This window comes from Sebastes umbrosus, chromosome 1 (assembly GCF_015220745.1).
Source record: "Sebastes umbrosus isolate fSebUmb1 chromosome 1, fSebUmb1.pri, whole genome shotgun sequence".
NCBI lineage: Eukaryota > Metazoa > Chordata > Actinopteri > Perciformes > Sebastidae > Sebastes > Sebastes umbrosus.
Genome location: NC_051269.1, coordinates 21,313,953 through 21,341,802, shown reverse-complemented (window position 1 = coordinate 21,341,802; position 27,850 = coordinate 21,313,953). Strand labels below are relative to the sequence as shown.

The following is a 27,850-nucleotide window of genomic DNA, read 5'->3' as shown; positions in this document are numbered from 1 at the left end:
GATCATCCTTGTGATCATTTTCAACAGTTTTAACATGTATACCTCATGTGGACTCTCCCATCATCATGATCACTGGAATATTTGTTCCATATACAGTTTGGCTGCTGTGACTGCTAAACATTCATACTACTGTTTTAACGTTTTAAGATGCTGGTCAAAGAAATGAAGCTCTTCCAGTCACATCAGTACATTCTCTGATGTTGATTCTCTGACTGCCCTCTGAATTACAAACTCCAAATCATTGTAAATCTTTACATTATACTTGTGAGTGAGAGGAAGAAACGTGCAGCTTTGTTTTACATCATTAACACTTAGTTCGAAGAGTAGTTACCAGGGTTGTGGTGTTTGGAGAGGAAATGTTACCTTGTTGTCTTTGCTCCTGAACGTGGCTCCTCCGTACAGTTTGAAGTCTCGTCCCTCCAGATCCTTGTAGAGATGCTGACCCAGGATCAGGTGGTTTTTACACACCAGCTCCTCATTAACACCCTGTAGAGACAATGTAGGTGAGTAGATCAAAAGTCTTTTTCCTACTAGTTGTTGAAAACAGGATATCAGAAGTGTGTCGCATGTTACAGCTGTTTATCGAACAGGCAGTTAGCCCTGGAGCCACGGGGACATCTGCACTCTCTCTTTTCAAAAATACATAAAGTGCAAATGTTTAAAGGCTCAAAACTAGAAAATGAAACAAAGCTGCAAACTGTGAATGAAGGGAATCCAACAGAAATCCAACTGATGCAACAAAAAAAGGCATTTCACTCACACAGTGAAAGTGACACAAAAGGCCCAAATGATTCTGAGATGCACCCTGGGGTGCACTGGAATACAAAATCATGATGTAACCTGTGATGGATCAAAGGGGCTTGGGTATTTTAACATCACACATTGTTGCCCAGGATTAATCAGACCACATAGATAGCTCCTTCTGATCCATAGCCATGTGGAGGCTGAGGCTCTGTCAGCAACCTTTGGTGTCTCATTTTCTGTTTTTGTCACTTTCACTGCATGAATATCTTTTTGCATCAGTTAGCTTCGTCTTTGATTTCCTTTTTTCCTTTCCTATAGCAGAAGTTTGACCAAATTATTGACCACTGTCATCAAATGACAATCAGTCATTTAGGGTTCACGTGTCATCCAAGTGTCTGTTTTTGGGGGGGTTGCTGTCCATAACTCAGAGGAGCAACGTGTCACTAAAATGAGAATAGCTGGTCTACCTTAAAAGTCAGCCTAACTTAAGTGAGCCTGTGCCGAAGTTGTTACTGACTTTGGGGCTAACCCCGTCACTTTAATAAGCAGGTGGCAAGCAAGATAAGGGGACTTGGCTTGGGTCTTGAGGAGTTGTATCATTTACTCACCGACAGTCTAAACTGTACACACACACTGCACTCTCACCGTCACACACGCTCTCGACCATCTTAAAAGTAATTAGTTCTCCGATGCTTAGGCCAGGCGGGGAGTCAACTTAGTATTAGGGTGTGTGTCTCGGTGACACACAACCGACAGGAGAATGATCTTAGCTTCCTTGTAGGTTCAACCAAGTCGGCTTGGTCACAGGTTAGAGACCAGACAAATAGCAGCTCCCTTGCTCAGATTTGAAGGCCATTGCAAAAATAAAACATTGTCGTATGAAGCTGAATCGCCAACCCAAACTAAAAAGTTCTCATGCGACCTGTGACTAGAAGTTACTGCCAATCCTGAAATGTATCCAGCAATATCTCTGTCAATTTTACTGCTAATGAAAAGAGAAATACAATGATGGAAATCTGAAGATCTTGCCATTCTATAGGTGACCAGGAGCAATTGATGATGATTTTCTCCTTTAGTTGGGCATATACCACGGGTAGTTAGCAATACAACACAAAGTTCTACCAAGGTTAAGTATCACTTTAACGGTGATTAGAGGTTACTGGCGATCAAGAAATGTATCCAGCAATATCTCTATCAATTTTACTGCTAATGAAATGATAAACACACCGATGGAAAGCTGAAGATCTTGCCTTTCTACTGGTGTATTGGCTGTCATTCTATCATGAAGGCAAAGGGGGTGAAGTTTGATCCATTGAAGTGACCATGCTTCTTTTATTCGGTTTTCTCACGTTAAAAGCTTTTTAAAAGCACTTTTAAAAAATAAAAAGGGAAATCAAGAGTCAAAAAATCAGTTTTCTGCAACATTCCTGGAATATGTAACGCCTATTTGGAGGCCTTTTTGAAAAATGGCTGCCATGGCCCCCAGGCGCCAAATTTGCAGCTCCCCGATATCTAAATCTTTTCATAACATATAAACCTACATCTGTGCAAAATTAGTTGCTTTTATTGCAAAATGCACAATTATTACAAATATTTCAGCTTAGCTGCCCCACCATAGGGCTAGCGGGCCACTGGTGGAAACCCGGAGTCATTCATACCAATGTCTGCTCTGTCTCTGAGCTGCTGAGATTCTTTTCTGCTGAGAGAGTTTTTCAAGTCATGAGGCTGTCGAAAAATACTCCAAGCTGGGAAGCTGATTTCACCAGTTATGTATGTAAGCCAGTCAGAAGCAGCGTTGTACAGATTTTGATTTGATGTTGGAAAAAAGGTACCTACATTTTGGGTTTAAATGCTTTGTAGTTGTTAGATCTAAAACTAAAAAAGCAAAATCACAAAAATGATCTGAACCTCAGGAGGACTCCCATCTTCTCTGGGGTTTTCTTGCTCAGGTGTGTTACCTCTGCAAGGTTCAAGATCACCCATATTGTTAGCTTCCACTAGACCCTTCTTGTTTGACTTTGTTGCACAGACAAATAAAAACACACTTATTTGTGCAAGTTAACTGACAAAGATATTGTTTTCTTCAGTATTTAGACGTTTTGCCGGAGCGCCGAGTTTCAGTGCTGTTCAGCCGTGCGCCATAACTGGAACTATTGAGTCACATCAAGGCTTCACTGATTTTATCAAACTGAGATGAAAACCTTTTAAGTCTGATGTCCACATTTACCCTTTATAGTCTGCAGGTAGTGTTTTACAGTTTTTAATTCTTGCTTTAAATATCTAAAATTTTCAATTTTCAATACAGGTTTCTATGGTTACCTCAGATTTCACTGTCTGTCTGTCTGTCTGCCTGCCTGGTTGTCTGTCTGTCTGTCTGTCTGTCTGTGTGCCCAGAGGCCTCACACTCTGATTTGTTCTAGTTTGTGCTGACCATCTGCCACTCTGTTTTCAGGCCGAGCTGAAAGTGTGTGTGTGATCGGATTGGGATGGGACAAGGCGTCGAGGGACGTGTGTAATAGGGATGCGCGATATTGGATTTTTGCCGATATCCGATATGCCAATATTTTCCAACTCATTTTGGCTGATTACCGATGCCGATATATGCAAATATTTTTCCACCTACCTGCAGAGAACATCAGGTCTCTCCTGTAGTGGGATTAACATATTATAAGCCTACTCTTGTAGTGATGGCCCACTGACAGATCTAGACATAAAATACAATGCTTTTCAAAATCGGCCACCCATCTGTCACGGAACAGGACATGTTTCCTGGAGACATTGTGCTTTTTTAACTTTTCAATTCGTAAAGTCGATGCTCTGACAGCAAAAGCACTGTTTTCAGCCATGCTTTGGCCACACTCTTTGCAATAAATGCAATGCATAATGTTGGCCGTTTACAGGTTTAAGCATCTTACCAGGGTGGTGGAGCAGTTACCCCCGTCGATGATGTTGGGTCCGGGCTGAGTCTTTTAGGGACAGGTGTAACGGGTGGCACCGCATTTTTTTTTTGACGAAAAAACAATCAATATTTCTCCTCATTTTGAATTACCGGTTATGTTTTATGGTTGTGATGCTGCTTGTGGAGGATTACAGGGCGTGGTTTCACACATACACACACAGAGACAGACCTGCTAAATGTCAGGCGCACTGGTGTGACCAATGAAAATGTTAAGACAGATTTTGGTCTCATCTCTGGAGCCCTGTAAATCATGGCATATTTAAAACATGACATATTTATTTGTAACATATCGGCCGGTCATATTGGAGGAAATGACGTTTCATTTTGAAGCCTTTATCTGCCGATCCCGATGATGTGCCAATATCATCGTGCATCTCTAATGTGTAATTTAAATGTGTTATCATCTGACATTCTTTTTGTTTCATCAACTGACGCTGTCTCATTATGTTTGATGATTTAAGAGGCCTAGCAAAATTTTTGGGTAGACATTATAGTACGTTCAGACATGCAGCCACAAACAGACAAGAAGCAGCATGATGTCAGTCACTTTCAGAGGACACCAGGAGGCATGAGATAGGGTTTTTCCATACACATGTGCTGGCTTGGCTCAACTTGGTTTGACTTGGCACGTCAGCCCGGCATGGCAGGGATTTGCATCTCCATTACAACAGAGCTACCCGCTTGAGGGTGTGTGTAACCATGGCCAAAGAAGCAACTGATTTGCACCTCTATTACAACAGAACTATCCACTTGAGGATGTACCATGGCAAAAGGAGCAGCTGCAAAACGGTGGGTTTCATTTCCTATATCCTTCACAATAAAAGTCCTCCGTTAGGTCCATTTCAAGCGTGGTGCGACTCCGTGCAGCTAGTTATGCTAAAACTGGTAATGGAAACGCAAATCAGCGCGGCATGGTTTGACTCAGCACGGCCAAAAGTATCAATTGAAAAGCCCTAAGAGTTGCAAAGAAGCTTGATGATGTTGAGAAAAGTTGGGGAAAATGTCCTACAGCATAGAGGAGCGAGCAACACCTCAGACAAAACAATAGAGTAATTAACTGTGAGAAGTTATTTTGAGCCAACTATGGTGATGGGTTTTGCTCCCAGATGAAACAGCTCTGATTCACACCTCTTTAGAACCATTCACCAAAAAGCTAATTTCTCAGAAACAAATCTGAAATACTTCATAAATGTATAGTATGGCTACAATGACCAGGAGACTCCTGTGATTCTGTGCTGAGGAACATGAGGATATGATTAACAGGTGACACCAGAGAGACAGACAGACTACTTACAGTCAGAGGTGTTTTCAGCAGGGGGATGAAAGCTGTGAAGGGTCCATTGTGACTCAGTAGCAGCGAACAGCCTTTCTCTGAAACATACACACACATATACCAAAGGTCAAAGGTCACAGGAAAGATACCACATAGCAACGACAAATAGAAAAAGTACATGTCTCTTCTTTCACAATAACGTAAAAAACATAATTATGTGGTCTCACGTTATTGCTTGTTTATTTAATGAATAGAATAGAGACAGAAAAATAACAATTGGTCTTGAATCACATCACCAACTTGAAGAATCTGATTGAATAGGATTTCTGTTAAGGCAGGGATTCACACCACTGAAATAGTACAGTTCAGTATAGTATAACAAACATTTTTTGTAGTGATTTTGTGGTTCTTTTACCGAACAGAGCGACGGCTCCGGTCAGATTTTCTCTCTGGCTTCCACTCCTGTCCAGCTCTATCAGCCGCTCCATCAGGTTACCATAGCAACGGTGTCCGTCACCAATCTGACCCGCCTCACACACACACCTGAGGGGAGGGGTTGGGGGTGGATGGAGGTTAATACACACACATTCACACAAACTGACAAAGGCCCTGTTCAGACCTGCCATTAACATGCGTCTTGAGTGACCACTTGTGATCGCATCTCATTTCCCCGCTCTATATGCAAATAAACACGTGACTCTACATCACTTCCGTTTCTGAAAATGAAGAGCAAGTGAAGCAGTTAGCCAGCTATAGACTGAGAAAAAATAATTTAATTCACTGTGCCACTCAAAGGCTACCTGCAGAATGTTTTCTTGCATGTTACTCAATGCATGAGTTGACGTTGTGAATCAATCAACAAACCTTAAATATCAATATGACAACTTTGACCATTCAGTTTTTTTGGCTCTCTTGCATGAAATACACTTTAGTGATAATTGGACCTTCAAGCTTCAAATGTATATCAATTTCAACCGGAGTATGTTGAGTGCATTCACACCTGTACTTAGAGCTGTCCACTTGTGATCTGATCACCCTAGGCGCATGTTAATGCCAGTTCTGAACAGGGCCAAAGAGCTAAAGATAGAGGAACAGTGTCTGACATCTGCATTTTTTCTTCTAGTCCTGGTTCCAGACCTGACTCTCACTCACTTAAGTACTAGTCCTGGTTCCAGACCTGACGCTCACTCACTTAAGTACTAGTCCTAGTTCTAGACCTGACTCTCACTTTAGTATTAGGCCTGGTTGTAGTCTGATTCTTGCGGCAAGAAACAGAAAGGCAGAGACAGAGGATTTTTTTCTGGGTCTTCCTCTTATTCTAGAGCCATATATTTAGAAATAGATAAAAAGACAAATAGATTGATTCTGGGCCCAGTTCTGGTTCTAGTTATTTCTAATGTTAGTATAGACTTCGTTGTAGTTCTGGTCCTGGTTCTGTATCTAGACAGGTTCTAGTTCTAGAGAGTAAGGGCGCTTTCACAAGCCAGCGTTTTGTCTGTTTTAATCAAACTCTGGTGCGTCTTTTTAACACAATAATCATACTCTGGTGCGGACCAAAACAACCGGTCCAAGACAACATGTGAGAGGTGGTCTCGGACCATTTCCAAGCAAACCAAAACGCAGGCTGCCTGTGCAGGCATCCCAACATGATTTTTTTTTTTTTATTTGGTCCGCTTTGATTTGTGCACTGTGAAATCAAACCAGACTAAATAGAAAATGAGCCAAAATTATCAATTTCACTCTGATTCGGACTAGCCAAACTGACTATGGCTTGTGAAGGCGCCTCAAGACAGTTAGAAGAATAGAGAAACCCTGTTCTAGTTGTAGATCTGGGTTCTAGTCCTGGTTCTGGATCTAGACCTACTGTATTTCTAGAGAATAAGAGATAAAAAAATAAAAAAAAGAGGCAAAGCAGGTGGTCTGAGACGGCCTGTGGTTCTAGTTCTGGAGACAAAAAGTTGAAATAAATATCTCTCATTCTTGTATACCAGTAGTTCAAAACTTATTTTAGGTCTGATTCTAGCTCTAGTCCTGGTCCTAGTTCTAGATCTGGAAAGCAAAAAGAGAGCCAGGAATAGGGACTTGGTTATAGAGCTAGTTCTAGGGAGTAAAGATCTTGTTCTGGTTCTAGGTCTAGTTCTAGAGAGTAACAGAGAGAAACCTTGTTCTAGTGCTGGTTCTAGATATGGTTCTAGTGTTAAAAAGCAAGAGAGAGACAAAGAAAGACAACGGAACTGGCTCTCGGTCTACTTCTAGTTCTTGTCCTTGTCTAGTTCTAGTCTTGTGTCTAGACCTGGATATACCTCTAGTTCTAGAGAACAAAGGACAGACAGACAAAGTGTTTGTGTCTCTGACCTGGGTTGTCCATCCACTTCAGTTTGACAGATAGCTGTGGGGTCACATGTGTTCGCTGAGCAGGCAGAGACCAGCTCACAACCAAACTGAGCGTTGCCACCTACAGGGGACATGCCAAACATACACTCACAGACGGACTGAGAGAGAGACAGACAGATAGAGACAAAGTGAGTTTAGACACAGTTTCAGGATTTAGCTCTGTTTTAGATTCTGGACATGACTCTGTGTCGCTGGTCCTGGTACTGATGGTCATCTAGTTCTGGTTCTAGTCAAAGACACGTCTGGTTCTAAACCTGATTCTGGTCTTGGCTCTGGAGGAATCCTAACCTTGTTGGGTCCGTTGAAGACACAGATGGTGGAGTTGATGGGACACCCTCCGTTGTTGTCGGCGCAAGGGTTTTTGGGTACGCAGATCTTGCCATCTCCCTGGTAGTCCGGGTTACAGACGCAGCTGATCCTTGACCCCTGTGAGGAGCACTGGGCGTTGACGTCACAGTCCCTCCCTGAGCAAATACCTAAACAGGAAAACAAAGATCTAACTCAGTCCAGATGGGACTCTAGGATTTTTTATCCTCAAGACGAATACAAACATTGATGTTCATTGAAATAAAATATAAACAAGAGTACTAGTGCTAATCCTGCTTCTAGTCTAGTTCTAGAGGGAAAGAAACAGAGAGTGAGACAAAGGAATTTGTTCCGGTTCAAGGTCTTGTTCCAGCCCTAGTTCGAGTTTTGGAGACAAAGTAAGAGATAAGAGACACGTTCTGGGTCTATTCCTGACTCTGGTCTAGTTGTAATCATATTTGTGACCAGTTTCTAGTTCTTGTCCTGACTCTGTTCTAGGGAGCAAAGGCCTGGTTCTTGTTTTGGTCCTGGTCCTAGATCTAGTCCAGATTTTAGTTCAGGATTATACAAAAATATAGACAAACACCTTTTATAATGCTTGTTTTCTGAATGGAGTTTGAATCAATCTATGCAAAGCTATGCTAACATTGTAGCTGTTCCATCAACACTCAACGTAACGTCATCTAGTCATAAATACGGTAGCAATGTTGTTGTCAAACTTATAACTACATAATGATGATGTATGTAATTGCGTCACGTGAAAAGTTTGCTTCGCTCTTGTTGTGAACACGCCTTTAGATCCTTACCGCTTGGGGGGGAAAATGGAAAGTTTGTCCCGAGGGTGGCGTCAGAGGAAAGGTCATATTGCTATCTAGAGCAAAAGAGTTTACCCTTTGTACAGTGGCCACTTTAGGACATCGAAGACTCAGCTTGCTAAAATCAGCTCTATACTCTCAGACTTACCTTAACTTTCAGACGAAGAAGAACTTTGTCATGTTTATATTAGCATGCAACACAAATTGGACTGATGGACCGACAGACCGAAATAATGACACCACTTACATACTTATCCAATAAAACAGAGAAATCTGAGATGACTGTTGAGTTGTATTTACTTGCGCATTTTCCCAGTGTGCCCCTCTTGTATCCGGGCAAACATTCACAGTCGGCGGCGTCTCCCTCTCCTTTACAGTACGAGTAAGGGCTGCAGTTACTGCACCTGGTACTCACTGCCAACAACACAAAACACAACAGCAACAATTAAACATCACACAAACAGACAGTAAAAACTAACTGAAGCAATAAATGCAATATGTACCACCTAGTGTTTTACTAGAAGATTTAACTTCTCTGTCAATTCAGTTCAGTCCAAAGGGGAATATTGGCATGGGAAACATGCGTTTACATTATCATATCTTGTCCTCTCTCCAGGTTCCATGGTGGAGAGGAGGTCATGTTGGTCAGCCTCTATCTGTTTGGCGAAGGCCAAGAAGCTGCTTTACATCTCCTGGATCCATCTCTTCATATAAGTTCACCATTTTTGTCACATGGATTGTCTATGTTGTATTTTCATTATGTTGTTTATTCTGTACACACAACATCTATTGCACATCTGTCCGTCCTGAAAGAGGGATCCCTCCTCTGTAGCTCTTCCTGAGGTTTCTTACATTTTTTCCCTGTTAAAAGGTTGTTGTTTTGTTTTTGTTTTTTGTTTTGGGGGGGGGGATTCCTCCTCCAATGAGAGGGTCGTACAGTAAAGGACAGAGGGTGATGGCCTGTACAGATTGTAAAGCCCCCTGAGGCAAATTTGTGAATTGTCATATTGGGCTATATAAATAAATTGACTTGACTACTAACCGACACGCAGCAGGGTATAAAACCTCAATACTTTTGGTACAGACTCAAATGTGTCTTATTTTGTTTATTGTTTGATCAGACAGTTTCTGATTTAAATATTTAAATATTTTGTATATGTCCCCCTCAACATTCAACATTTTTTTTGTGTCCCTATCAAAATAAAAATCAAGTTCAACACAACACAGTTGAATATCATTGTTTTAGCTAAGATACAAACATAACATTATCTATCACTATGAAATTGTAATGTCAATTAAACCAAATGTGATTTTCAATAGCAGTTTCATAGCATATTTTAGAGGAAATTTCAGTATAACATGTTTTTCCTAGTTTGATAGAAATGCAGCTAATAGTATTCAAATAGTTTCAGGGTTATTTTATTTCTTTCTTAAAAAGAATATTTTATTTTATTTTATATAAGGATATCCAGTCCGACTGAGTATTTGGGAATCATATAATCTTTTTTTATCCTAATACCATGCAGTTATATGGTCTGATATAAATGAATATGGTTTATATAATCTAATATTGTATAATACAGCGCGTCATGGTCTTACCTTGGTCACAGCGCTTCCCAGTGTATGGCGGCTGACACAAACACTGTCCATCACCTTCTGGACCTTTCTTACACACTCCATGCACACAGTCACACTCTGCACAGACAGACACACAGAGTAGTTTTTCAAACAACTGTGGGACATTCTTGCAGCTGTTAACACAACAATTTGGAAGAGAATGTTTTTGCTTCGTATTTTTTTTTTTTTGAGTCGATACTCTCATACATTTTCACATTTTTTTTTTACCAGAGAGGACAGAAGGGAGAAAGCCTACCTTTGTCACACTTTTCTCCGAAGAAGTTTTCATTTTTGCACTCCTGACAAGCAAACCCAGAGAAGCCGTCCTGAAGAGAGACATAAATTGTAATTATTATTTTGCAATATCACCAAGACTTCAACAATCTTTAAAAAGCAAACAAAAAAACACTACGTTTTCAAATTCACAACTTCCCCAGTGTCTCCACCCAAACAAAAACTGAAACACATCAAACACGCAACAAAAAAGTCCTGTTAATCTGACATTGAGAGACTTGAGCAGTGGTCATTATTGTCAATGGTTAGTTAAGGGCACTGTTAGAACGGCCTGGACTGTAATAGGACTATGATAATGGAGAGTTCAGACTTTGTTGTTTATGGAAGTTTTTACTGTTTATTAATTATTTAATAGCTGTATTGCCTAATTCCCACCATTCTATGGATATGTAGTGAAAGTCCAAATACGCCCCCTGCTGGCTGACTGGATTAATACCCTAGTAAGCAACAAAGGAAACTGAGGCTCAGTAGTTGGCATGTGTCTGAGTTGAGGGAGCAAATTAATATCCACCAGTTTAAGACAGAGCCTTGATCCCTCAGTTACAGACACTGTCACCTATAAATACATAAACAATGATGATCTTTGAAAGATTTGACAAACAGGTAGTATAGTTACAGACAGACAGAGAGGATACTGACATCACAGACGCAGGTCCCGTTGCCGACGCCTCCATCCAGACAGGTTCCATGGAAGTTACAGGTCTTCCCTGACCAGCTAGGACAGGCTACAGACAGATAGACAGACAGACAGGTGAACAGTCAGACGGAGAGACAGGTGATTCAAAATTATCACTATTTATTGTTTGTTAATAGAATAGGATTCCATTGTGTTTGCAGGTTCATGTGTCACAATCACATGATTGTCATCAAAGTGCTGCAGATATAGCGAGGAATTTGTTTGTTGAGACCATGATGAAAATGAATAATAACCTTTATTTCGTAAGTATTTGGGTTTATTTTCTCTCGTCATTTAGCCAATATGCTAACCTGAATGAACTGAGATTAACGCCGAGCTGTGAGTGCATGGTTTGGTGAAAGACCAGAGGAGATCAGGTCCTGCTCCCACCATCCAGTCGAAGGCCATGGTAGGCCCACATCCCTTCTCTGGCGCCAGCAACCACACAGGCACTCAGTGTATGTTGTGGCCTGTTAGTAGCTGGTGTAGCTGTCAGCCTTGGCGTTAATGAATTCACCTTGATGTGACAACAAATCCTTTCTCTAGTATTACCTGTGCCATGACACATCACAATGTGTACGAGATTATCTAATCTTGGTCTCAACAACGTGTGTCAAACTGTACGATATCAGATTTTAGGTATGTCAGATTGTGAGATGAATATCTGGTTAACCTCAGCATTAAAGCCTAACGAGAGAAAAAAATTAAGCAGAGATGTATCATCAACTGATGTCATCTATCTGCACCACTCATGTTTTGAAAATGGAGCTAAACAAATCAAGCTTTGGCCCTACAGCCGGTAGTGTATTTTGTTTAAACATGACTGAAAAATGGCATTTACAGTGTCTTGTACAGTGCATATTTCTGCACAAACGTCCACTGTACATTTACTAGATATTCTCAGAGCTAAACTAACTCTTCTGCAGTGTGTAGTGTGCGCGCATGCACATTAGAGTGGGGCGAAATAGTGAGAACGAGCACGGTGTGTGAGTGAAGGCAAGCAGGCAGGCAGAGGAGCAGAGTACAGCAGAGACTCCGGCCCTGGAGACCAAAGCTACGGTCTCCCCCGCGTCCTCTGACTGCGGCCAACACTGTTTTGCAAGACGGGCTTCACTAGATATAACTTTGAGGTTTTGGTGCTTCCGTGTAGTTTGTGTTGGACTTTTGTCTGAACAGCGTAGGCACACGCGAGCGCGCATGGAACACCGACCGGATTGATTTATACGTGTAAAAAGTTACAAACAGTCCCTTTAAAGCTGGAGTAGGCAAATTTGAGCAAATATGATTAAAGAAGTTATTTTTATAAAACGGTCACTATATCCTGACAGTAGTGCATGAGATAGGTAATCTGAAAAAAATCCTTTTCCTCAAACATTGGACGAGAGAAAAAGGCATCACAGTAACAGAATATTGATTCATATTTGATCAGCGTTACCTAGTTTGACCGTTTGATTGGAGTTTGCGAGTGATTGACAGCTGCCGCCGTTAAATGAACAGCCAATAGGAACGCTCTCTCTCTCTCTCTCTCTCTCTGAAATGACCTGTGATTTGCCAAAGTCTCCCATCACGAGCTAGATTTTTTAAAACCTGAGGAGGTGCAGAAGTCTAGTTTTCTCTCAGAACACTTGAATTACAATATGCTGAAAGGTTATTATGGAATTTTGGCCCAATAATGCCAAAAACTTTCTGCCTACAACAGGTTTGATGTGAATTTACTTTGTGTGTGTGTGTGTGTGTGTGTGTGTGTGTGCGTGTGTGTGTGTGTGTGTGTGTGTGTGTGTGTCTTACAGAAACAAAGAGGTCCCCAGTGCTGTGAGCAGCATAATGGCATCATGTACCCCTTCACACAGATGTGCTGACATCCATCCAGTGCCATCTCCCTGCCGCCGATCTCCACCACGTAACTGCAGCACACAGTAAACATGAGGTGAAGAAACTGCTGCATTCACACCACATACTACTACTACTATTACTACTACAACTACTACTACTACTACTACCACTACAACTACTACTACTACTACTATTACTTCTACTACTACTACTACAAAGTCAGTTAACTGCATTCATGACACATTTATGAAGCTTTGTGTGTGTGTGTGTATTGTAAAGAATCCAGCACTGCTTTGATGAACTGTGGTATGTAACCACCTGGTACGTACCTGCAGTTGGTCGTGCCCACATTGCTGAAGCCGTGAGGGCACTTGGTGGTGGAGGCGGCAGCACAGGAAGTGCAGGAGGTGTACACGTCTTCCCTCTGTGAGACATCACACCTACCAGGAGGAGCAGTCTGAGAGAGCAGAGGAGATCCATCTATTACGATCTGATACCACTTTCTCCCAACACCTGTTCGTCTGACTCCAGATGGTACTGTAGGTATCAGTACAGCCCTGTTTTTAATTAAGCAACAGCTTCTACTAAAACTTCCACTGATAGCGACACCACTGTTAGTCTTAGTAGAGGTAACACTGGAGGTGGTAATAGCAATATGGTGGCAGCAGCAGTATTACTGAATGAATGAACATTGTTATTCTAGTACACACAGCTTACAGGATACTAAAAATACATACACAGATAAGAGAAAACAAAAGCAAGTACATATATGATACTTAAGTATATCCGTATGTGTATTCAAACATGAACTGAAGTTGACTCATCTGTCACGTCGAACAGACTGGAAGACATTTTCATGAATGGCTTAAATCTACGACTAAGACAAGTAGCAGCAGCAATAGTAGAAAAGTCACTTTATTGATAAAAACAACGGTTCAGAGTGTTTTTATTCTCATATATATCAGAATATTTAGATTGTTATTGTTACGCATTCATGTCTAAGCAGTATTTAAATGTTGCTGGATGAGGAGGAGCTAATATAAACTACTTTGTATACTGTTAGGTAGTTTAATCTATAAAAGTGTATCATATTTTATGTGTTGATCAAATGTTTTGCACGTCAAATTTTAACGTGCAAAGTAACTAGTAACTAAAGTTAAGTTAACTAAACTAATGTAGTGCATGAAAAGCAATATTTCCCTTTCAAATGCAGTGGAGTAGAAGCATAGGCCTAGTATAAAACGGAAGTACAAGTACCTCAGAACTGTACAGCAGTACAGTAGTTGAGTATATGTACTTAGTTACTTTTCATCACTGCAAACATCACATTTAAAAACAACACAAGTTGACCAAAGTGGAGAATTGTTTTCAAAGCAAGGTTTGGCTGTGTGAGAACAAGTGACAGATAGTCAAGGAAAGGTTTTAGTAGTGAGGGCAACTCCATCGATGGTGAATACTGGACAGACTGGGATTCTACGACAGTAGCCATGCTGGTTTTCCTGGGATATGGACACGTTTCTGATTCACATCTGAAAGATTTACACATCAAATTAAACTCATTCTGATCAGAATGTATTAAAAAAAAAACTATCTCTATGTCAGCAGACCAAATCTAAAAAGTGTCACATGATGGTGTCATCAGTTTGAATCTTGATGCTCTGATGATCTCAGATTTTGGAGATGCTGTTTCTACTCAGAATCAATTGAATACCACAATGTAAATTATGTTTTATTGTGGATTTTCCCTTTAAAAATGGCAGAGGATACTCAGCTCTGGGTGAGATCCATGGTCAGATCTCTATGTGCTTTACAAATACAATGAAAGAGGCAACATTGTTCCCATATAAAATCGATGTGCAGGCACGAATGAGTAAAAATTGATTCAGATTCACTCAAGGTGGTGAACTACAGCGAGGATGTATCGGATCGAAATGAAAATGTCTCAACTTGGATTACAACATGATGCAGTAAAGCCCCAGTTTTCTATCTGATCTTTGTGGTCTGTGGTGGAATCAGCTGAGATAAGACTTAACTTTATCCAGAGGGAACTTGCTGTGCAGCAGTTGCAATACAAAGTGGGAAGAGTGCAAATATAAAGATATGTAGCTGAAGACAGATGTAATTTCAATAAGGCTGAACAACAGTCGATTGACAGCTCTCTCCTTTACTTACGCAACAATGTGATCCCTTTTTTAACACCTGACTGGACAAAGACGTTGTCACTGGTTTCAAATTTGCAAAATATGGTTACTATTGTGGAGATGTTGTCAATTTTCTCCTTAACTGTCCTCTGAAATCTATTTCTGAAAAAATCTGTAACAAGAAATAGACCACGCACCTGCTGCATCAGACTTCAGTTCACTTTCTACAACACTGAGTTTTACTGTAATGGTTGTTAACGGTGTTCACTCTCTGTGACTGTGGTGCTGGAAGAGAGACTCCAGACAATTATTGAGCTAGGTTAAATTATTGAAGGAGGTCTCTATGTGGCTCTGGAGCAGCTGTAAAGTCTGAGAAAATAACCCTGATGACGTCACAGTGACGTCATCAGGGTTTTCGCGGCTTGGGCTTGGAGACTACACATTTTAAACAGAAGGCCATCATTACAAACTGGAAGTGTTTGAAAGACGTAGCTGTTCACCCAACCGATTACACTGTTGTCAGGCTATTAAATAGGCATCATCAGTAGCTAAAAACCCCATAGATGTGGGTCAATAGGGGCCTACTACACCCAGTAGTAGGTTTTATCCTCTATTCACATGATAGATCACCGAAAGAAGGTATAAAAAACGACAACAGCGACCTCTAGCGACCGTAATAATTATGACAGGAGCAGAAGCAGAAGTCAGGTGCTGTAGTATAGACAGTGTGAAACTCCATTAGGGGTGGCAGTCGGGGACGATGGGTGGGACACAGAACACAGGGGTTAGGGTTAGGGTAAATTGTAGTTTTGTCGCCTTAACCTAAAGAAGCCTTTTTGTTTGTGTTCAAAATGTAACGTTTTATTCAGTTTTACGTGTTAGAACGTGTTGCTTTTAAGTTTCACTTTCACTTTTACAGCTTAGTAGGCATAGTAGGCCCCTAATGACCCACATCTATGGTGCTTATAGCGACTGATAACGCCTATTTAATGGCCTGATAACAGTTGAATCGGGTGCTTCACCAGGCAGGAAGGGTCTGATGCAGAGACACTAGTGAGTTGAAACTTCAGAAACTATTGGATGGATTGCCATGACATTTTTTTTACACACAGTCATGGTCCCCAGAGGATGAAGCCCTCTGAATTTGGTGATCTAACAAGCTAAACTACAATGATGAACCAGGTACATTGCATGTTATCATGCTGATACAGTATATGCATCTAGCTCAAAGCACAGCTGTGCTTCAGTACAGCTTCACAGAGCCGCTAGCATGACTGTAGACTTTCACTCGTGTTGAAGTTTGATCCATTCTAGGGACTAAAAGTCATCATATCTGGATCTCTGCTGCATTGATTCTTCTTTTAATTTGTCTCTTGTTAGTCCCCAAAATTTCCAGTACAAAAAAAAGTACAATAATGAGCTGTTCTTTAAAGGTTGTATTATGTTAGGGTTTTTGTCAGGACTGTACTAGTGTACGATTATATGTACTACTAACAGTAGTTCACCCCTTAAATTCTCACTTAATGCAAAAATGACTGGCTGAGTCCACACGATCCACAACTTTTCATTCATTCAGTGACCACAAATTAGATTCTGTACAAACGAGCAAAAGCATTCTGTGAGGCTCTGGAACAAAAACAACGAGTAGTATAATTGCATTTATCAGAGAGTAAAGCAATCCACTTATAATTTAGAGATCTAAAAAGAACAAACAGGTGATGCTGTATCTCAGTGTAACAGAGTTGGAGGTGTCTTACCTGTTCTTGCAGTGAAGTTTGCAGGCAGAGCAGCAGCAGAAACAGCAGCAGCAGCATGGCTCAAAGTGTCACATCCAGGGGGGGAAAAATAAATCCACCAACCAGCGTCCTCCTCAGTTAGTAGAAAAAGTAGAGAATGTTTTCAGGCAGCGTTGGATTTTCACATCAGTTGTCTCCTCTTATATCTAGTCTGAACCTCAACTACAACCTGCTCTACGAGCTACAGGAAAAACACAGATAACAACATCCTCTGTGCGGGAAAAACAAAACTATTAGAAAACAATAGACTTCTATTCCAACAGTAACAGATGTGAGACAACTGAAAACAACCTGCTCTTAACAGACGCAAAAACTCTGTAAAAAAAGAAGTACTTAGAATCTATAAAAAAATAAAAACTATGGGCTGGATCCAGACAGTGTTGTGATTATCAGATGTATTCTTTGTTCATTTTCAGCCTGAAGGCAACACTCACTATTATTTAGGAACTAATAAACAAATTACAACTAAGGAATTTACTCTCAGCTCAGTGTCCAGCGAGGCAGATGGCAGCCAGAGAGCCAAAGCGACTGCAGGCGTCACTTCTTTTCCTCTCCAATCTAGGAAGAGAATGAAAGGCACAACAACAGAAACTGGCAAAGTAGGAACCTCCCAGCAGAGGTCATCTCCTCATACTACTCCCCTAGCAGTAACAACAGCACTATTAGTAGTGGTGGTGGCAGCAGTAACAGCAGCACTTGTATTAGTCACAGTAGCAATAGTAACCAGTAAACTGTAGTAGCCACACACCACACCCCCCCCCAGGCTCCACAGCTCTTATGGTGACTATAGTTCATGGACTAGGGATATATAACAGAATACAGTTCAACAGCACTACACACTACAACCTCTAAAACTGCCATAAAGTTGAATCAACAACTCTCTAAAGCAGTGTTAACAAAAACTGAACATGATAACCTTCATGAAAGTATGATTTATTGCAGGATCAATCCTTTTTGCAAAAATGAACATGCAGGTTGAAAGTACCATACATCCAACAAGAGCTTTCTACTGCTCCTTCAGACTCAGTAGCACCTCGACTAAGCAAGCATGCTACATTACACTTTGGCATAGAGGAAAACAATAATAATATGATCAAATAATTGAAACATTGAAATTGATAATAAAAAAAAATACTATTTTACTCACCGGGGACGAGTGGTTCTTGGCTGTAGGTGCTCCTGGTAGCCATGCCAGAGAGCCAACATGCACACCACCAGGGACCTGGCTAATGCTAGGCATCATTAAAGTTATTAGTTACACCTTTTTTTAACATGTCAAATTGTCAAATGCTGTGAGAAATGTCTACAACAGTCGTACACTGGTGGGAGTATTAAATCATTTAAAAGTAACAATATTACACAATGTAAACGTTTCACTAATTTTCAATATTTTGGATACTAAATCATCATATATCATCATATATCATTGTGAAGACTGGTTTGTTTCAGTTTTAAATTATTAAGGTAGTAAAGCATGTATTCCAGTGTTGTATTCCAGTCCGACTACATTATAAAACACTAACAACGTGTCATATTGTCACTGTCATGTATCTCAAATTGTCAATCGCTGTCTGTCAATCGATTAATATATTTATAATTATTAATAATAATAATCATCATCATAATAATAATAAATAATAATAATAATTAAATAAATAATAATAATTAAATTAAAATATATATATATATATATATATATATGATAATCAAACTGCATGTGATTATCATAAAGTGGGCATGTCTGTAAAGGGGAGACTCGTGGGTACCCATAGAATCCATTTTCATTCACATATCTTGAGGTCAGAGGTCAAAGGACCCCTTTGAAAATGGCCATGCCAGTTTTTCCTCGAAAAAATGTAGCTTAATTTTGGAGCGTTATTTAACCTCCTTCTTAACAAGCTAGTATGACATGGTTGGTACTAATGGATTCCTTAGGTTTCATATGATGAACGTATCTTCAGTCTTGCTTTAAAACCCGCTACAACCTTAAAATTGCAAGTTGCATTAATACATTGAAGAAATTAGTGATGTAAAACAAATTTCCGTTAATGTGATATTATCACGTTAACTTTGACAGCCCTAGATGATTTGCTGCTTTCAGATCAGTTGAGGGATCACATGCTCCTATACAGTTTGAGTAAATTCTTCAAAACTTTCATTACCTTAAAATTGTCTCTAAGTAGGCTACAATATGTGAGTAGAAGTACTCAGTTAACCCCCACTTTGCAGAAGTAGTTACAGTACTTTACTTTGTAGCACTTTGTAACAGTGCTACAAAATAAAGTTTATTACAAAAACAAAAGGACACAAAATAACATTGCAGAAAGTTCAGTTAGAAGTATGAACCTGGGGAACTGCCAGGGGAACAACAGACATAAAAACACACTTACCTTTGGCTTTAACCACTCTGGTTTATCAATTTAAAACAGTTTTGTGAACTACAACGTAAATAAAGATTGGTATATCTTTGTAAAATAAAAGACTTTTCATTGGACATGTTTCTTGGGCTTATTCAGAGAAGTATTTTATTGGATTTATTACATAGTTTTGGATTCATTATAACTCTGGATTGAAGTTAGAATTGCTGGATTATTGCATGTTGTAGTTTTACTAAATCTTTTGTTTTTGCCTTTTCCCTCCGAGGTCTCCTGCTGCACACTAGGTTGTCTGAGGACAGGAACTGCTGCTGTTTTAAACCCTATATGTGGATAGAAAAATCTGCTAAATATTAGAATATTCTAGCCTCTAACTATGAAGTCTGTCTGAGAAGAGAGAGAGAGAGAGATTGTGAGAAATCCTCTCTCTTCCTGACAGGAAGTTTTGGGCGGATTTCCCCTCCTGGCTGTCCCAGCGGAGCGGTGCAATTTGAACGGATTTCCTCGTCAGCTGACACAACTCCTCGTCTGCTTCTCAGAGTGTGAAGGAACAAATATATGTGAAAGCAGAGTTTCTTTTCCTGTTTTAATTTAGTTTGACTTTTACAGACAGATGACAGACACAGCGAGGGGAGTCAAAGGTCAAACTGCAAGCAGACAGAACAATAGCAGGAAGCAGGCAGACAATAAACCACTGCAGTACTTTGAGGTTTACTGCCCTGCTCACTGCCAAGGAGATTTTAACCAGCAACCTTCCAGCCACAATCTTCTGTCACTTTTTGCAGGAAATTTCAGTGATGGCTACCAACATGTTTATCTGCTGTTTAACAGTTCCATCAACATAATCAGTAATGCTGCATTTGCTGCAAATTTCTTTGGGCAAATTTGAACGCTTAAGTGTTTTTGCAGTGTGTGTTTACTCGCCCCACACAGCCGATTAGTACCAACTTTATAGACATTAACTATAGATAGCTCGCAACGTATGCACTGACTGTGTGTATGTGCTGCAGTTCAGATTCTGACTGATCTCAGAACTCACCAAGATGTAAAAGTCTGTTGTTTTCAGCCAATTTCTCTCAGATGGCACGGGCACGTTTTTGCCACAATTTGTGGCACCTGGGGGAAATCTGCATCTACTCCTGTCTGCAGTGACTTTCTATTCAATCATGCCGCCTGAACACACCTTTAGGAAAATATTGCCATTTGATTCAGTTTAAAATAAATCAACTTGGACTAACATGGTCTACTGGCAATTTTTATACCTCGATAAAATCTAAATAAATCTGATGGTTGTCTAAGTCATGGAGTGCAGAAATTAGTATCAACAATTTGCTATACAATTTGCTATACAAAGAGACATTTGACAGGATTTTTTTGTCCTACAGAATCTAAACCCCAACAAGACTAAAGCTTGAATTATTATTCTCCAAAGATACATGTTAACATCTCTACGGACCTACACAGAGAAGGGTGTTATGGGTAGCTGTAGGTCACAGACGTGCACAGAAACAGCCATGCGAACGTATCTTAACGACCCTCGTGCATGTTTGCCTACATGCAGCCTACCATCTTAGTTTAGCATGTTAGCATACTAATATTTGCTAATTAGCAGTAAACACAAAGTACACTGGATGTAGCTGGAAATGTCAGTTTTTCAGGTATTGGTCAAATTACAGTTTTGTCCAGATAATGGTGCTAGAAGAAAAGTTGAAGGATCACTAAAGTTATTACAATTCATTTTTTAGAGGGATATCAATGTATGTCCATCCAATAGTTGTCAAGATATTTCAATCAGAACCAGGGAGACCACAAGAGTCGTTACGATTCATCGTCTGGGAACCATGAATATCTAAATTTCATGGCATTCCTTTTAATAGTTGTAGAAATATTTCTGTCTCGACCAAAGTGGTAAATCGAAAGACAGACAACATTGCCATCCGGTAAAAAAGAAACAAGGTGGAATTTTGTGGCCCCGCTGGCAAATTTGTTTGGACAGTACCGGGAGTCATGTAATGATAGGGCCTTTAAAAGAGGTAAAATGTTGAGTTCAGTTTTACATGAAGCCTGTATTTTACAAATGATGAGAGTTCAGAGAGTTACTGTTGGACCACACGCATTACAGAACGAGACTGTAAAGCAGTTTCCTCCTTACAAAATTATATCATTTATATGTCTATATTTTGTCAATAGTTTGAGATGATGTCTGTCCCTGGGTGCTGCTGACAGGCTGATAACTCTAAATGTATTTTGTTTTGACTTCTGTGATGTGGTCTCACATCTGTGATGCCTTGAGACTGCCTGATTAAATACAAGGCGAGTGAAATAAAACATTGTGTGAAGGACGCCACGATATGCTATCTTTGAGTGGTGCATAATGGCACCAACAAACACACACACCGTCACTCACTGCTGACTCCTGTAAAAGTGAGAAAAACATGAATCAAGGAGTAGAGAGAGAGAGAGAGAGAGAGAGAGAGAGAGGGGCCGGAGCCAGAGGTCGTGGATGTCTCTCGGCCCATGTCCTGGTGACCGTCTCAACCTCAACAAATACCTCAGATCAGCACTATGAGCCGGAAAACAGTCGGACAGACAAGAAAAAACATGAAAGATAAGAGGAAGTGAGAAAGCATTTATTATCAGTGTCACATCCCTTTAGTGTTCCCTGGTGTATCTCTGCTCCAGCTGTTAATCAAAAGAGTTCAACTGGATTCAGCAGAATATCCAGAACATCTCACAGTAACACAAATACCTTAATGTTTCTACCTCACCAGGTCAACAGCGGTTCCCAAACTACGGGGTGACAGATCAGGGAGAAAAATGTGTTGTACTGAATTAACTAATCTGTTTCATCTGGGAAGAAAACAACAACAGTGCTTTCCCACTCAATACTTGGAATTAAAAATGTTTTTCTTTCTCTTGAACTAATTCTTCAAACCACATGTAAAGCCTTTAGTCACTTTATACGCTAGTGTCTGCATGTTGTGCCCAAACTAAATATTGTATTAAATGCAGTGCACCTATCTTAGTGTACTACTGTGACAGCTAAGACAAAATGAAAATAAAGTACAGTGCAATTACAAAAAGGAGGATTTACCCTAATTTCCTTTACGCAGGTTAAATTTGTAACTAAATAGTTTCTACTGGGAACTTAAAAGGTTTTCATTAATTGATCACAACTGATTATAGCTGCTAAACTGAACCGTCAGCTAACATGAACCAAATTAGCTGTTAACTGTTAGCTAACCCGAACCGAACTGTTTCAGCTGCTAAACTGAACTGTTAAATAAACCTGACCACTGTGCTAAAATGACTTGTTAGATAATCGGAAGTAAATCTTAAACTGCTAAACAGAACTGTTAGCTAACCTGAAACAAACTGTTTTATAACCTGGATTAAAAATGTACCTAAATTGGACCATTAAAGGGACTGTTTGTAACTTCTTACACGTATAAATCATTGCGGGTCGGTGTCCCAAGCGCGCTCGCGTGTGGCTACACTGTTCAGACAAGACTCCAACACAAACTACACGGAAGCACCAAAACCGCAAAGTTATATCTAGTGAAGCCCGTCTTGCAAAACAGTGTTGGCCGAGGTCGGAGGACGCGGTCGGAGGACGCGGGGGGAGACCGTAGCTTTGGTCTCCAGGGCCAGAGTCTCTGCTGTTCTGCTCCTCTGCTCCTCTGCCTGTCTTCACTCAGCTCGCTCCATCTCACGTGCATGCGCGCACATTACACACTGCAGAAGACTTCGTAGCTCTGAGAATATCTAGTGAATGTACAGTGGACGTTTGTGCAGAAATAAATGCTGCAGCTCCTCCAGACCAACAGAGGTTTCCCGTGTCTTGTGAAGTGACGGGGCTCCACAGCAAGAGACGTTATCGTCTCCGACCAAAACTCTGGTGAATCCCTCCGGCCGTGGTTGGGAGGCTGAAGCAGGAAAAGCCAACACTAGGGTCAGCAGTGATTCATGGAGAGACCTCCGTCTGGTCAGCTAACATTACTGCCAAGCAGCTGAAATATAGAGTGATATTGTGGTTTTAGATGACGTGTGTCGCCTCACTGTTTTGAGCGATGCTCGTTCACGTCTATTTAGAGCGAGCACAAGCGCGAGCCCGACGCTGACTTTCGTTGACTTAACGGCCACCGGTATTGCTGTTAACAAGCATTTCTGATTCTTACAAACAGTCCCTTTAACTACTGTATCCTGAACCAACTTTTGCTGCTAAACTAGACCGTTAGCTAACCTGAACCAAACTGTTAGCTGTCAGTCTGACCTGTTAGTTAAAGCTAACCGAGATCAAAGATTTGTTGCTGATGTTCAGCAGCTGAACTCAACTGTTTATTAAGCTGATCAATATATTAGGTGCTACAGAACTGTTAACTTACCTGACCCAACTGAAAATCAGACCAGCTAGCTGATCTGAACAAAACTTTAGTTGTTAAACTGGGCAGTTAACGGACCAGAAGCAAACTGGTTTAGTTTCAGAAGTTGTAACCTTACCTGAGCCAAATATAAACTGAAAATCTGACCTGCTAGCTAATCTGAACCAAACTGGTAAACTGAACTACTGCATTAAATCACCTGATTCAAAAATAATGTTCTGCTAAACTGAACTGTTAGCTAACCTGTACCAAACTGTTATAGCCGTTAAACTGGACCATTAGCTAACCTGTAGCAAACTGTTATAGCTGTTAAAATGGACCGTTAGCTAACCTGTACCAAACTGTTATAGCCGTTAAACTGGACCATTAGCTAACCTGTAGCAAACTGTTATAGCCGTTAAACTGGACCATTAGCTAACATGTACCAAACTGTTATAGTCGTTAAACTGGACCATTAGCTAACCTGTACCAAACTGTTGAAGCCGTTACAATGGACCGTTAGCTAACCTGTAGCAAACTGTTAAAGCCGTTAAACTGGACCATTAGCTAACCTGTACCAAACTGTTATAGCCGTTAAACTGGACCATTAGCTAACCTGTACCAAACTGTTGTAGCTGTTAAATTGGACCATTAGCTAACCTGTACCAAACTGTTGTAGCTGTTAAACTGGACCATTAGCTAACCTGTACCAAACTATTATAGCCGTTAAACTGGACCATTAGCTAACCTGTACCAAACTGTTGTAGCTGTTAAATTGGACCATTAGCTAACCTGTACCAAACTGTTAAAGCCGTTAAACTGGACCATTAGCTAACCTGTACCAAACTGTTATAGCCGTTAAACTGGACCATTAGCTAACCTGTACCAAACTGTTGTAGCTGTTAAATTGGACCATTAGCTAACATGTACCAAACTGTTGTAGCTGTTAAATTGGACCATTAGCTAACCTGTACCAAACTGTTATAGCCGTTAAACTGGACCATTAGCTAACCTGTACCAAACTGTTGAAGCCGTTAAACTGGACCATTAGCTAACCTGTACCAAACTGTTATCTGTTAAACTAAACTAAACTGAACCAATGGTTTAAGCAGCTAAACTGAAATATTAGTTAACCTAATTTAAAGATTTGCTGCTAAACTGGACAGTTAACTAAACTGAACAAAACAATTAGCTGCTTAACTGAACTATTAGCTCGCCTGAGCTAAAGTTTTAGCTGCTAAACTGAAACCATTAGCTAACCCTAGCTAACCTCACAGCTCATTTTCAGGTTGGATACAATCTTTCTGACCCCCAAAGACCTCTAGTTGCTGTACTTTACCAGTAACATAGAAGGCCTCAGTCACACACTAATAATGTAATTTCATACTGCTGCTCTCACAGAAGCATATAATAGACCCTTTTCACAGCAGACATTTTGGCTTGTCAAAGCAGGAAAAGCACAGGTGTAAATAATTAAATTAACGATGGATCTATTCCATTAAGTGTCCTTGCAGCCATGTCAGTGAGTGAGCATGCACAATACCAGAGCCCAGGAACTGGCTCACCTAAATGGAAAGCAGCCGTCATTAAATTCCACCTGTGATTTTCCTACTTTGGCAAGTCAACATGTCTGCTGTGAAACTGGTCTATACCACCAGGGAAATCCTCTAAATTAATGATTTTAATAACAGAAACAGTGAATATGCATCAACATTCATAGGCCTATAGCACATGAGCTGTAAGTAAGTGCAGTAGGCTACTTCATGAGAAATTAGTAAAAATGTCCCAACTTGCAATGTGAGGACAAATCCCTGATTTCAACATCAAAATGGAACCAACTGTCAGTTTCTTATGAAAGCAGCCACCGATTGCCAATCTTAGGTCAGTTCGCCAGTTTTGCTGATCACACTTCCTCGTACAGTATCTCTGTCCTCGGTCTGTTTTAGTGTCCCTAAAAAGGAAATCAGCTGAATTTCATGACGAGCAGCTCCGACAGACAGGAAATAGAGGAAGTTGAAGGAGTTGAAAGGTGGCGGTGCATTTCGTGCTGCTGAACCGCCAAGTCATCAAAACCTCACTGAGCATCGAGAGGGATTAACTGTTGACGGGAACTTTGGTCATTCCTTTCTTTTCTTTTTTGTTTTTTAGGAAAACAGATGGTTCCCAACAGCCAGGAGTTTTAGATTACGAGTCAAAGTCTTTCTCAACAATCCCCAATTTCAAACTAAATTTCTGAATAGGAACTTCCGTATAATTAATAACAAATGACAGGTCTTTTACATTAAAATTATTAGGATATTGCAAAAGAAAGTGTTTTACATCACAACAGTGTGGCCTAAATGCCGTTTCAAAGCCCCCTCCACCTTGCCAGGAACATTTTCGGGAGGAGAAATTCTGAATCCTTTCTTTTTCTTGGCCTAAATTTAGTTCAATAAAAGGATAAAGTCTTAAAATACTGGATCAGGCTAAAAGGTTAAATTCAATACAATTTAATATAGCGTCAAATCATAACAGAAGTTCTCAAGACACTTTTCATATAGAGCAGGTCTTGACCGTACTCTGTAAGTATTGAAGGTTTAGCTGAATGTAAAATCCCTCAACGTTGTAAAAACCCCCAAATTCAAAGAAACATTTTAAGGACATGACCTCAGTGTCCTCAATGGCATCTACGAACCTGCAGGACACAAAAGATTCTCCTTCATAAGCTCTAATCTTTTTAGGGAATGCTATGACGAACAATATCAAAATATCTTCAGTGCTAAATGATCTACATCAACTCATATTTCAAAAGCTGAGACGTAATCCCAAGTTTGAAGGGTCAGTTGCCATATCTTCTGACAGGACCTGGTCCAATTGCAGTCCTCCAAGTTGATGGTCCACATTGAGCATAAACCTGAAATTCATCAATCATAGTTAAATAGTTCTTTCTTTAAAACAGTAGAAGCTTTTTACAAACCTCATCTGTTGATGAATGTTGGACCTTCATTCAGTGGATTTTGGATTCTGTGCCATCTTAACCTGATGATTCACCATACAGTGTTATTCTGAGTAACAATAAAGGATAATTCTGGTATATTACAACCTCTTTTTGTAAATTTCCATTTTACTCACCAAGTAAATAGCTGGGATCTGGGAACATGGTGTCACCACTAAAAAGAAATTTCTTGTGAATTCTTATGTTTATTTTCTTAATGCCTTATTATAAAATTATTTCTGTTCTATTGTCATAATTTTAATGTCTCTACCAAAATGTCCTGTGTTGAACTATAAAAATATTATAAATATGAATACTATTATAATTATTTACTTAATTATTTATTTATTAAACTATTTTGCCCGGCTCCTTCCCCGAGGAGCATAAAGTGAGCGATGGACGTAAATGGAAGTTAGAAAAATCCAGCACAGATTTCAAACTTTTTCATGTTAAGGACCTCCAAAATAGATGAGACGTTAATACATCCACCACGGTACAGGCTTACAGCATACAGCCCATCGGTGTATTATAAGATAATAAAGGTGATGAATTACAGCCAATATATCTATTATTACAGCCACATACAGCTAGCAGGAAGCTGGCAGAACCGGGTATGTCATATGAGCGTGCAGGGCGGTGCAGTCACGTTCATTATGTCGAGGAAAATAACTCTGGATTCAGCTATTAGTTCATTACAATTTTCAGGACATAATGATATAAATGAGGCTATTTAAGTGTTCATACTGGGAAGTTGATTTACCTAAAAAGAAATGATCCTCTGATTTTTAGACGTCTCTTTATGGTAAATGGACTTGCATTTATATAGCGCCTTTCTAGTCTTCCGACCACTCAAAGCGCTTTACTCTACATGTCAACATTCACACACACATTCATACACTGATGGCAGAGGCTGCCATGCAAGGTGCCACCTGCTCATCAGCATCTAATCTAAATACTCATTTACACACTGATGGCTATGCCTTCAGGAGCAATTTGGAGTTCAGTATCTTGCCCAAGGACACTTTAAATTGTGGCCTGGAAGAGCCGGGGATTGAACCGCTGACCTTCCGATTGGTGGACGACCCGATCTACCTCTGAGCCACATCCATGGCCTCAGACTCATTGGCGTTTTCAGTCAAAAAAAGCACAAACTCATTGCTCGCATCCTGTCGTTCAACGGTCAAACTGGTTTTCTGGTGTAAATGCAGCATCAGCTTAACAGTATGCAGACTGCGGTTAAATCCTGCTGATTTTCTAAGAAAGAAACTGCTGTCGCAACACCAAACAGGATA

General features: G+C 40.2%; 1 protein-coding gene across 3 annotated transcripts in view; it reads right to left on the bottom strand.

Moving 5' to 3' along the window:
* Positions 1 to 18,383, bottom strand: part of stab1 (stabilin 1) — a 102,303-nt gene extending 83,920 nt beyond the window's left edge. Inside the window, exons 1-13 of one of the 3 annotated variants that reach the window (XM_037785978.1) lie at positions 17,327 to 18,009; positions 16,810 to 16,921; positions 13,241 to 13,368; positions 12,867 to 12,982; positions 11,042 to 11,127; positions 10,365 to 10,434; positions 10,091 to 10,186; positions 8,792 to 8,905; positions 7,659 to 7,846; positions 7,332 to 7,468; positions 5,392 to 5,519; positions 4,998 to 5,074; positions 364 to 486 (exon numbers count right to left, since the gene is read on the bottom strand). In XM_037785978.1, coding sequence (XP_037641906.1) covers positions 364 to 486; positions 4,998 to 5,074; positions 5,392 to 5,519; positions 7,332 to 7,468; positions 7,659 to 7,846; positions 8,792 to 8,905; positions 10,091 to 10,186; positions 10,365 to 10,434; positions 11,042 to 11,127; positions 12,867 to 12,982; positions 13,241 to 13,368; positions 16,810 to 16,866 — 1,320 coding nt within the window. In that variant the 5' untranslated portion in view covers positions 16,867 to 16,921; positions 17,327 to 18,009. Of the gene's footprint in view, positions 1 to 363; positions 487 to 4,997; positions 5,075 to 5,391; positions 5,520 to 7,331; positions 7,469 to 7,658; positions 7,847 to 8,791; positions 8,906 to 10,090; positions 10,187 to 10,364; positions 10,435 to 11,041; positions 11,128 to 12,866; positions 12,983 to 13,240; positions 13,369 to 16,809 lie in introns of all 3 variants that reach the window. The other 2 variants (XR_005208959.1, XM_037785967.1) reach the window with 2 other exon arrangements.
* Positions 18,384 to 27,850: the final 9,467 nt, after the last annotated feature.